The following is a 12,547-nucleotide window of genomic DNA, read 5'->3' as shown; positions in this document are numbered from 1 at the left end:
TTCTTGGAGGTATATCCAAGAGACTCTGGAAGCTAGCATCATCTTCTCTGAAACATTCCTTGGTGCACTGTCTGGGAATAACTGCTAGGCTAAATGGATACTGATGCAGCGTGGCATGGCATTTAATTGTTAGGATGATCTCTAATTAGGATTGTCCATGTAAAAGTATCTCATGTCTTTTTCTTTTAGGTATGTTAAAGAAGGAGATACAGTTTCTCAGTTTGATAGCATCTGTGAAGTTCAAAGTGATAAAGCTTCTGTTACTATTACTAGTCGTTATGATGGAGTCATTAAAAAACTCTATTATAATCTAGATGATATTGCCTATGTGGGGAAGCCATTAGTGGACATAGAAACAGAAGCTTTAAAAGGTACTGTAACTGTGTTCATCTCTTTTACCAAATTGATTACTGCTGTCTTTTTGTCATTGGAACAACTTATAATTTTACCAACTTACAGGATCTGGGTTGGGTATTTGAAAGACAAAATTAAGAAAATAGAAAAGGTTCTTGGTGATGCATGATTTTCTTTTGATATCATGAATAGTAAAATTTCATTTATTAGGAAGCCTGCCTTCTGAAAATCTTAGTGTTTAAAAAACAGAAAAACTCTCAAGAATTAAAGGGGCTGGGGATGTGGCTCAAGCGGTAGCGCTCTCGCCTGACATGCGTGCAGCCCGGGTTCGATTCTCAGCACCACATACAAACAAAGATGTTGTTCCAGCTGATAACTAAAAAATAAATATTAAAATTCTCTCTCTCTCTCTCTCTCTCATTAAAAAAAAAAAAAAGAATTAAAGAGTCAAGTCCTAAACACTAGTCACTAAGAACAAAAATTGGAGTATACAAAGATTAACATAATGGGATAGCTTGTATTAGTGTTTCATTATGATAACAAAATACCTGATATGGGCAGTTTTTAAAGTAAAGGAAGTTTACTTAAAGTTTTATAGGGTTAAAGTCCAAGATTGGGCATCCCCATTGGTTTAGCCTCTGGTGAGGGTCACAGATGGCAGCCCATCACAACAGAGTGTGTCTAGGAGCAAATTAGCATATTTCAAACCATGAGCAGAGAGAACTCAAAGGTTGCACAGGAACTACCCTCCAAGATCATGCCCCTGACCGGAGTGCCCTCCTCTTTTTTTGTGTATGGTGCTTGGGTTTAAACCTAGGGCTTCACAAATGCTAAGTAGGTGCTCTACTAGGCTGCTTCATCCACAGCCTCTTAAACCTCTTAAAGTTTCTACAGTATCTCATAATACTGTCACCCTAGACACCCAGCTTCCTATTACACTGACTCTTGGGGGAGACTCAAAGCACACCCAAACAATAGTAGCACTCATATGTACAAGCATTCTTTTAAAACCCAGACTTCTTAAGAAGAGAGAGAACAAAAAAGAAGTAAAACCAGAGTGAAAGTAAAGAGCTCAGCACCTGTGGAACTTATAAGCAGGGAATGTTATTCCAAAAGGTAATTCATTAAGATAATGTTATAGTGGAAAACTGAAACAATAGGTAGTCCCACTGGTGGCAGATATTTAACTCCCTACCTCAGAAGATTCCCGCCCACCTCCCAAGCAGTGGTGGGAATGGGGTTCCCCTCGGTGGAATGGGCTGGCTGAGAAAGAAAAGCTGGTGTAGAATTTGTGTCTCAAGCAATCCTCCTGCCTCAGCCTTTTAAGTAGCTGTGATTATAGGTGTGCACCACCACACCTGGCTGAAAATAGAGCGGCAAAAAACCCACAGAACACAGAAAGTGGGGACAGGAGGGGCAAGCTGACAGACAATCCACCTTCTGACAAAATGGAGCCCGTGCCTGCTTCATTTATATCTGGAGACATCAAAGAGATTCTATAGAATGTTTTTTTCCAAAAAAGGTTGAAGGTGGGTTGTTCAGTTCCTAACAGGTTATGTCCATCTTCAGCATTACTATGAGGAACCTTTCTAGCAGAGCAGAGGGGAAGGTCACATGCATTGGGTGATCTGTCATCCCCCAAGAGCCATGGGAAGTTCCCGATGCCAGGCCTATCCCTTCCAGGCTTTCATGCCAAGAGAAGGTCCTCTTGTATTTCACGGATGGTTTCCTGCAGAAGGTCACAAAACAAAAGTTATATCATCTATGAAATAGCCTCCCCCCCTTTTTTTGAGATGGGGTCTTGCTTTGTTGCTCAAGCTGGTATAGAACTTGTGTCTCAAGCAATCCTCCTGCCTCAGTCTTCCAAGTAGCTGTGATTATAGGTGTGCACCACCATACCTGGCTGAAAATCACTTTGATATCAGAGCCTGGGGAGTAATAAGTTCTGTGGTGGGATTCCTAAGTCAGCATTCCATCAGCAAGTGCTAAGATAAAGATATTTTAGTAGTATAGTTCAAAAGTTTGGGAGCAATATCCAAGTTATAGTGTAGCCTATATAATCATCATCATCATCACCTTTTTCAGAATCATTTTGTAATTTGTGAAATATTTGCTCCTACTATTTTGTTTTATCATTTCATGTGAGGCAGCCCAGGATAAAGAAATGAACCCAATTTACTGAACATCATGGCACATGCCTATAATCCCAGTGACTTGGGAAACTGAGGCAGGGTGATTATAAGTTTGAGGCCAGCCTCAACCATTTAGCAAGACAGCAACCTTCAAGCAAGACTCTATCCCAAGACCCGGACTCAAATTTAAAAAAAAATTTTTTAAGGGAATAGGGATGTAATATTCAATGGTAAAGTATCCCAGGATCAATCCCAAGTACAAAAAAAGAGATGAAATTTAAATATTAGAATGCAATGCTAGAACCACTAAAATTTCATCAACCCAACAAAGTGATGAAATTATTTCAGATTAGTTTCAATGCCATTCTTAGTCTCTTCTACATTGGTAAAATTGAGAAATCTTCCCTGTTTATTGAGAAACCTCTCAATCTCTTCCCTGAGATTAATCTTCTTAGCATTTTTGTGATAATCAAAGAATAAAATATGTGTAAAAACACTATGGAAATTATTTGAAGTGCTGTGTAGTAAGGCCCTATTTTATTAATTAGAGCTTTACTCCAACAACTACGTGACTATTACAATAATATGAGTTACTTCTCATATATACCCATGTTATTCTAAAAGGCAGTATTATAGTATTATATTATCACAAAATATTTTCCAGGAAGGTGAATAGCAGTGAATTACTAGATGTTTTGAAAAAATATAGAATAACTCTGCTATATGATACATTTGGATATTTATACATTTCCCTTATTTCAGCAAATATGTATCATCCAAGTTAGTATTGGAGTTCCTGTAATTATAACTTAAATAATACCAGGTATTGGTACCTACCTCCCAATCTATGCCTACCATTGATTTAGTTGCATGTTTTCCCACTCTAAAGTAGCCCAACTATAACCACTATTATGCATTTTGACTATGGACTTGGAGTTTTAGATATTAGAGGCCACTAAGCTTTGTAAAAAAATTTTCTTGTTTCCAGATTCAGAAGAAGATGTTGTTGAAACTCCTGCTGTGTCCCATGATGAACACATACACCAGGAGATAAAAGGCCAGAAAACACTGGCAACCCCTGCAGTTCGCCGCCTGGCAATGGAAAACAATGTGAGTTCTCTTAATATCTAAGTCTGTATACAAATGTATACATTTGTATCTCTGAAAAAGTGGCCAACTATGCAGGATGAAATGGCTTATGTTAGGATTAACAAAAGATGAAAATGGCAGGGTGTGGTGGTGAATACCTGTAATCTCAGCTGCTTGGGAGGCTAAGGCAGGAGGATTGTGTGTTCAAGGCCAGCTTTAGCAACTTAGTGAGGACCTAAGCAACTTAGTGAGACCCTGTCTCAAAATAAAATATAAAAAGGTGTGTGTGGCTCCGTGGTTAAGAGCCCCTGGGTTAAGTCCCTAATACCAAAAAAAAAAAAAAAAAAGAAAATGTCTGTTATTAAAAAGTGATAGGGGGCTGGGGTTGTGGTTCAGCAGTACAGCGCTTGCCTTGCACGCATGAGGCCCTGGGTTCGATCCTCAGCACCACATAAAAAATAAATAAGTGAAATAAAGGTATTGTGTCCAACTATAACTAAAAAATGAATATTAGAAAAAAACTGGTAGTGGGGCTGGGGTTGTGGCTCAGTGGTAGAGTGCTTGCCTCACATATGTGAGACACTGGATTCAATTCTCAGCACCACATATAAATAAATGAATAAAAAAATAAAGGTCCATCCATAGCTAAAATAAAATATATTAAAAAAAGTCTTAGTTGGGGCTGGGATTGTGGCTCAGCGGTAGAGTGCTTGCCTAGCACGTGCAAGGCCCTGGTTCGATCCTCAGCACCACATTAAAAAAATAAATAAATGTATTGTGTCCAACTACAACTAAAAAATAAATATTAAAAAAATAAAATAAAAAAGTCTTAGTGGCAAAACAGCACTTGAGAAAGGTAAGAAGGGATTATGAATTTATTACTTAACATTGAGCAGTGTGTTTTTATTCTTTCTTATAGCCTAATAACAGAGCATTTATACATAACAGTATCTTATGTCAGGTGACCTAGAAATACAACTTGAAGTAGGAATTTGGATGTCTGTGATTCATGTATTAAAAGAATAAAAATCTATGAAGGGAATGAGAGAAGCAGGATGGGAAAGGGAAAAGGTAAAATGGGATGTAGTAGCAAGGATAGGCTCTGATCCAAGAAAGATTGGGAGAATCACAGAATTGTACTGCTTTGAGGGAAGAAGGAAAACCATTTGTATTCCCTTTGCCAATCTGTATTGCCTGAGATGATCAACTTAAGAAGTGGAAAGGTTATTTGGTCTCAGTTTCAGAGTTTCCAGGCCATGACTAATTGACCCCAGTTTTTTGGGCCTGTTGCAGCATAGTACGTCATGGTAGGTGTGCAGTAGGGGAAATCCATTCACCTCATGGCTGGGAATTGAAAGAAAGAAACCAAGCTCCACAGTCCCCCCTTAGGCACATCCCCAACAATTGGAAGACCTCCCACTAAGCCCCACTTCAAAGTTTCCACCATCTTCCAAAACCAGGGACCACATCTTTTAAGACATGGGCCTTTGGGGGACATTCTAGATCCAAACTATAGCACAGTTAGTGAGCAAATGGAGAGTATAATGAAGCCCATAAGTATTCATATATTATCTCATTTAACCCTGTGAGATAAAGAGCTGTTCTCAGACTTGTAGATGTAAAGTGACTAGTCTAAATTCACATAGCTAATACTACCAAGGAGCCAGAATGTAACAGTGAGTCAATTTCACTTCAAAACCAGTGTTCTCAGTCATCAGATACTGCCTCAGCAATCACTGTTGCAACTATTGAGCACATACAGGTCAGATACCAAATACACATTATCTCTAATAATTAAACAACCCTATAGGGGTGGTTTGTATTATCCCCATTTTGCTGATGAGAAAGGTCAGGGAGGTTGATGAAGTAAATAGGTGTTCCAAAGCCTGAGTTCTTTCCACTGCGGCCCACAGTGCAGACTTGTTTGTCTGTTTTTGAGAAAAGTAGTTAAGTTGCAGTGGGGAAAAAACAAAAGCTGTTTTGGGAATGTATAATAGAATCATTAAGATGTTCATATTCATTCAGCTAGTTACTCTGCCTTTGGGGAATTATCCCAAGAAAATAATCTGGGACATTTTCTTCCTTGTGTTTATATAGCCAAACATTAGAAAGTACATGTGTGTTCAAAATCAAGGAAATGCTTATGTAAATTATGTTATATACCCTTGATGAAATTGTATGTAATCGTTAAGTGTACTCAAATATGAAGACCATCTAGCATAATAGAAAACAGAAAATTTTGGCCCTGAATCAAGGCCAGCAGTTTGTTGAAGCTGTTGGTTTCAAGCAGGAGCCTAAAGAAATGTCTTTCTATGGTCTGTTGGCTACTTCAGAACTTTAGAAGTGTAATAGTCAATTCAATAGAAAGAAACATCTGAAGTGGGGGGGAATAAAATAGAAATTTTAATATGACACACTAGGTTATTTAGGACATCAGATGAAATAATGATTTATTGTTTTAAAAGTTATAAAACATTTTACCAGCTTTTTTCTTAGATGTATAGAAAGATCACCTGTAGAAGAAATACATGGTTTGGTTTTCCTACATGACCTCCTAAAGATACATATAATGACTAGAATATTTGTATAACTACTAGAAATTAAATGTTGGAGTTTATTATCCTAAGTCACTTTTTTTCTTTTCTTGCAGTTTGAATAATTGTGAATTGAATTTAAAACTAAATATCAATGGCATTATAGTTGTTTGCATTTCCTTAAAAATTTTTGTTGAAATTCAGAGTCCACTATTGTTATAAAGTTCATAAGTTTTTTATTCTTTTAAAGTCATCTTCTAAGTAGAGGTATTGCAGGCTAGACAGAAGGGAAGGGAGGGAGCATTCGGTAGGAATGATAGTAGAATTAATCAGACATTATTATCCTGTATGCATATGATAACATGATCTGTGTAACTCTACACCATGTACAATCAGACCAATGAGAAGTTATACATACTCCATTTATGTATGATGTATCAAAATTCATTCTATTGTCATGTATAACTAATTAGAACAAATGAAAAAAGTCATCTTCTCTAGATGCACTAATACAAAGAAAATGAAGTATGACTCTAAGAAATTAATACACACTGTGTGAGGATATCATCCAAACTTGTGTTTAGTTTTATTGAAATAGAATTAAATGTTTTGTACTAATTTTTCCAAAGCAACCATCAAAAAAAATAATTTGAGAAAGCTTTTATATGATTATTTAAGCTATTATATGTTTAACTGGTAACCAACATCAGAAATATTAGTCTAAATTAGTCATGGTGTGTATTCTTATTTAAATTCTCAGTTCTCCCTTTTATGTATGTAGTCTCTAAGAATAGAAAAACTCAAGAAAGAATTAGGAAAGAGCCGAGTGTGGTGGTGCACGCCAGTGGTCCCAGCGACTCAGGAGGCTGAGAAAGGAGGATTGCAAGCTTGAGGTCAGCCTGAGCAATTTAGTGAGACCCTGTTTTACAGTTAAAAAAGAAAAGTAAAGAGGCCTGGAAATGTAGCTCAGTGGTAGAGTACCTCTGGGCTCAACCCCTAGTGCCTAAATAAGTAAATAAAGTAAAATTATGGATGAAATTTAAAAATACTTGACTGTTGAAAATAAGTTTTTCATGAATAGCTATGGGTTATATATAAATACCTCAAAACTACATGGGCAAATGAACAGTGTTACAAAAGTAACAAGTGATTACTTATGTAGGGGAGGTGTGGCATATATAAGATGATGAAAATGTTATTTCCTATACTAATTTATTCAGCAGAGAGAGAGCAGTTGTATTTTTAACATTAAAATGTATTATTTTATTAGATCAAGTTGAGTGAAGTTGTTGGCTCAGGAAGAGATGGCAGAATACTTAAAGAAGATATTCTCAATTATTTGGAAAAGCAGACAGGAGCTATATTACCTCCTTCACCTAAAGCTGAAATTATACCACCGCCACCAAAACCAAAAGACAGGACTGTTCCCATACCAATATCAAGGCCTCCGGTATTCACAGGCAAAGACGTAACGGAACCCGTAAAAGGTAAAGTCATAACAGTAACACACAGCAACAGTACATTTGTTTAGGAGGAAGCTACTTTAATAGATGCATGTCTATAATACAATGTTTTTAAGTCTTACGAAAGGGAAAGTTCAAATTCAGCATATAATTTATGATAGCTTTTCCAGAAACACTTCAATTGGTATATAGTTAATTTCTGAAGAATGGATACTATGTCAGGTTTATAAGTAAAATAATTGAATGTTTTCCAGGCTTTCAAAAAGCAATGGTTAAGACCATGTCTGCAGCCCTGAAGATACCTCATTTTGGCTATTGTGATGAGGTTGACGTTACTGAACTGGTTAAACTACGAGAAGAATTAAAACCTGTTGCTGCATCTCGTGGAATTAAACTCTCCTTTATGCCCTTTTTCTTAAAGGTGAGATTTCATTTGTTTCAGACATGTTTGTGAGTAGGACATTGACCTTTTTTTGTTTTTTTTTTTTGCAGAAATGCAATGTGCTAAACTGATTTTAATAAAATATTACTTCTCACCATATCGTATAGTTAGAAAAATGTGCAGGCACATTATTTTTTGCCTTAGAACTTATAAAATTGGAATTGTGTATTATATTCTTATCTGCTTATCTCTCTGAACATGAGGATGGTGTTGGAGGTTGGGGTTGTCCTGCCAGTTAGTCAAAGCTTTTAATTCTGAAAGGATCACAGGAAAGTCTGCTTTGAACTAAAATGAGATTTTGTATTGATTTTATATATTGCTGACATGCATTTATTTTCATTTCTTCAACAAACTTAGGTGGAGGCTCCTGTGAATCATTTCTAGTGTCACTAGATCCTGGGGCCAGTATACAGTGAAACCATCAGCTGACCTTGAGCAACTCATAGTATAGCTCACATTAATGACCAGTGTGAAGTAGCTACCATGTGGTAGGCCCTGTAGTAAGCATGCCATGTGTAGTATCTCTTAATCCTCAGAGTAACCCTGACATGTAAATATTACTGACCTCATTTTCCTTTTTTTAAAAAAATTTAGGCCTCCAAAAGATTGAGAAACCTGTCAAGGAAACATAGCTAACCAGTAAAAATTCTTAAGTTTCTGGTTTTGGTGTATTTATTTGAAAGTGCATACTGATGTTTCTACCTTCTTGCTCCACAAGACTGATCTTCCTTAAAACAGATTATTTTATTAGTTCCTGACTCTTTTTAGTGGTTCTCTTTCTTTGCCTTTAGGATAGTTTTCAAACTCCTTAATATGACATTCAAATACTGTAAGTCCCTGCTGTCTTTGTCTCCAGTCTTCTCTCTCATGGTTGCCTCTGATAGTCATAGTAAGCTATGCCTAGTTGGTGGAATACATAATTCCTTCTTAAATGCTGCTCTTCTCTTGACCAAATACCTGCACATCCTAAATACCAAATTGTTTAGATATAAACTCTTCTAGAAGCTTCTGTGGCTGTCACTGTTTGAGTTAAATACACTTTTCTTTCCCCTTCTAATGTGTATATCTCAGTGTATTGCCAGTGTTTACTTGGTTGTCTCTTTGCTGGACACTGAGACTCATGAGACAGAAACCATTCTCCTTGAGCAGCCACGCTGACAAGTAAGTGCATGCTCTATAGAAATGAGATGTAGTAGATGTCTGTAGGTGAAGGAGAGCATCTGGACTCTGTGAAAGCTGTAGGGAGTCAGCTGTCGAGACGAGGCAGTGGAAATAGGTGGAAGACATCACCCAAATTGTGTGTGAATTAGAAGGTGGTGAAGGGTTACACAGGGATGAGTAGAAGTTGAATTGGCAAAGAAAGTTGATGGTGAGTGGAGATAGACCAGGAAAGAGTTGCTTAGAGGCCAAGTAACTGGTTTCTGTTGCTATACAGCAAACTACCTTAAAATTTAATTGTTTAAAAAATAGTTGTTTAGGGGCTGGGCTGTAGCTCAGTGGTAAAGTCCTTGCCTTACATGTGTGAGGCACCAGGTTCGATCCTTAGCACCACATTAAAAATAAATAAAGATACTGTGTGTTCGTCTACAACTAAACAAATATTAAAAAAAAAAAAAATAGCTGTTTATTGAGTCACTTGAGTCTGTAGGAGAGTGAGTGAGTCTGCTGTCCTCAGCAGTGTTCTCATGTCTGCAGTCAGCTCATAGGTGAGCAAGGGACCGGCTGGTATGGAATGGCCTCTACAGGGATAAATCATTTCTCTCCCATATCTCTCTTCTCCCCAGCATGCTCACCTATAAATGGTCTCAGCACTGGAAGGGTTGACAGGGAAAGCAGAAATGTGCAAGCCCACTTTTTTTCCCCCCAAGACCATTTTTTCCCCAAGCTCTGCTGCTTCAAATTTGTTCTTATCTTTGACCAAAACAAGTCACATATTGAAGCTCAGTGCTTAATAGGGCACTATTAAGGGCCGGGAGGCCAAGAGGAGTGGGACCATTGATTCAGCCTGTCTTGCCCCAGAGAAAGGAGGGAAGTAGATGGCAGTTTTGTGCTTCACAAAGGTTAAACAGGACAAGGGTAGCAATGCTATTGGAGTAATCATTGGGAAGTTGTGAGTGGCCTCTACCAAGATAGGTGGAAGAAGGTGTTGTCGAGGTACAAGTATGATTGCAGTTCATTGGGGAATGAATAGGAATTGAAGAAGAGGAGAGACAAAGAAATTCCCCTGGCCTTAGGGGAAAAAGAGTTGGGTTGGGGGGAGGCAACCTTGAATAGCAAGAGAGTGCCACCATGTTTTGACTGGCTTTTTCTCACTGCCTCCTGGTGATAGCATGTCTATTTGGAAGCTAGAGTAGACCAGTTCTTAAATATATTGGATCTCTTTTATTGCCATTTTTCTTTATTGTTCCAGTCTAAATGAAATATCTGATAGGTATTTTGAAAATAAAATTTAGTGGACTTTGTTTTAAAATAGCATATAGATTTTAGAACGTTTAAAAAATACTACAAGGGCTGGGGTTGTAGCTCAGTGGTAGAACGTTTGCCTCACACGCGGGAGGCCCTGGGTTTGATTTTCAGCACCACATAAAAATAAGTAAATAAAAATATTGTGTCCACTTACAACTAAAAAAAATATTTTAAAAAATACTACAAAATATTTATGTAGAGGGAAAATTACCTAATCCATGGGCATGTGTCTTGTATTTTCTTTTACAAATTTGGGTTATGCTCAAAAACACTTTTTTTTTTTTGGAGGTGGGGAACATGTACTGGGGATTGAACTCAGGGGCACTCAACCACTTAGCCACATCCCCAGCCCTATTTTTTAATTTTTTTTCTTTTAGTTGTCAATGGACCTTTACTTTATTTATTTATATGCAGTGCTGAGAATCAAACCCAGCGCCTCCCACGTGCTAGGCAAGCGCTCTACTGCTGAGCCACAACCTCAGTCCCCTTTTTTTGTATTTTATTTAGAGACAGGGTCTCACTGAGTTGCTTAGCGCCTCGCTGTTGCTGAGGCTGGCTCTGAACTCACAGTCTTTCTGCTTCAGCCTCCCAAGCTGCTAGGATTACAGGGTGCGCCACCATGCCTGGCTCACAGTACTTTTTATGTGTAACACTTTAGCCTTACTTATATATTTCTACATGAAGAAGATAAAAGTTATAGTTAACAAATGAAATGCTTGCTAAAACTTTCAAGTCATAAAAATTCAGGAATTTGTAACAAATGTTTTCATTGTATTTGGCCTTCATTGATCTACTTCCTTAACCCATCCTATCTAAACTAATTACTATGAAAGATTTCCATAACTTTCCTTAACTCTAGTTCAAGTATTTTATTTATTTATTTATTTTCCTGTCAGACCATATCCAGACAGAATTAACAAAACAACGCAAATAAACTAAGATTTTTAATAGATCTAGATGAGGGAAGTGGATTCTTTTTAAGAATAATCTTAAACAGTTTGATTTTGCTGCCTTTTAAGTTTAATACAAGTCAAGACCACCAAATACAAGTGAACCTCGATTATTAAAATCCTGCATGGGTGGAGAAAGCTATTGAGGACATTTTGGGTACAGTTGGGGAAATCTGAATATGCGCAGTAGAGAAATGGTATTAAGGGAAAAAGAGGAAGGGAAATTAAAGGAAAAGGCAAAGAGGAAGACACAGAGGTGATTCAGTGATTCATATTGATTGAGAGTAACAGTGGAAGTGTCATGCCTCAGTGCATTAGGCTTGATATTAAACTCAGCATAGATGATTCTCTCCTTCCCTCTTTTATATCTCTTATTCCTTCAAATTCCTTATCCTTTCTGCGTTCAAATGCTAACTTTGCATTCTCTTTCTATTAAACAGGCTGCTTCTTTGGGATTACTGCAGTTTCCTATTCTTAATTCTTCTGTGGATGAAAACTGCCAGAATATAACATACAAGGTTGGCTATGCAATGTGAAAGTGTCTGTTATAAATAGAAGATGATGCTTGTAGGTTAGAGAGACTTCCATCATACCTCAAATGGCAATCTTTTTTTATATAGAATTAAGGTATGGGATAAAACTGCCTCCCAAAAGAAGCAAGTCCCTCAAAGGTGAATTCCTAGAATTTTAAGAGTGAGAATAATTTAAACGAAAAAACTAATAAAATTTGAATTCAGTTCAAGTGAACTCTTTTGTTTGGAGTTATTAAGATAGAGCTTTTTGTGGGATGTCAATCCTTATGTACATTTCTCATTAGAAATACAGAACCAGATATGAGCTTAGAGGACTAGGATATAGTTCAGCAGTAGAAGAGCACTTGCCTAGCATTCACAAGGCCCTGGGTTTGATCCACTGCAATACACACACACACACACACACACACACACACACACACACACACAGTGAGCTTAGATTCTTTAGGGGATCAGATTTAAAATATTCCAATATGATTAAAATAGGCAATTGTATTTAATTTTGTTTAAATAAATAGGACAAGAAATTTAGACAAAATAATGATATTTACCTTCAATTCCATGACTTTAAAGTAACTTACTGT

The 12,547-nt window shown here is 37.2% G+C and overlaps 2 protein-coding genes and 1 non-coding gene across 4 annotated transcripts in view; 2 read left to right on the top strand and 1 right to left on the bottom strand.

The window, feature by feature from the left end:
• Positions 1 to 12,547, top strand: part of Dbt (dihydrolipoamide branched chain transacylase E2) — a 49,305-nt gene that overhangs the window by 23,984 nt on the left and 12,774 nt on the right. The window contains exons 4-8 of the mRNA XM_027943124.2: positions 190 to 371; positions 3,475 to 3,596; positions 7,380 to 7,596; positions 7,827 to 7,993; positions 11,871 to 11,948. Coding sequence (XP_027798925.1) covers positions 190 to 371; positions 3,475 to 3,596; positions 7,380 to 7,596; positions 7,827 to 7,993; positions 11,871 to 11,948 — 766 coding nt within the window. The remainder of the gene's footprint in view (positions 1 to 189; positions 372 to 3,474; positions 3,597 to 7,379; positions 7,597 to 7,826; positions 7,994 to 11,870; positions 11,949 to 12,547) is intronic.
• The window catches only part of Rtca (RNA 3'-terminal phosphate cyclase), an 82,504-nt gene that overhangs the window by 58,537 nt on the left and 11,420 nt on the right, over positions 1 to 12,547 (bottom strand). The gene's annotated exons all lie outside the window — the stretch shown is intronic.
• On the top strand, positions 5,815 to 5,951 carry LOC114098929 (small nucleolar RNA SNORA2/SNORA34 family). The gene has a single exon (XR_003583815.1). It is a non-coding gene; the product is annotated as a small nucleolar RNA SNORA2/SNORA34 family (small nucleolar RNA).

This window comes from Marmota flaviventris, chromosome 10, assembly GCF_047511675.1.
Source record: "Marmota flaviventris isolate mMarFla1 chromosome 10, mMarFla1.hap1, whole genome shotgun sequence".
Classification (NCBI taxonomy): domain Eukaryota; kingdom Metazoa; phylum Chordata; class Mammalia; order Rodentia; family Sciuridae; genus Marmota; species Marmota flaviventris.
The sequence above is the reverse complement of the archived record's forward strand: the minus strand, read 5'-3'. Positions and strand labels throughout refer to the sequence as shown.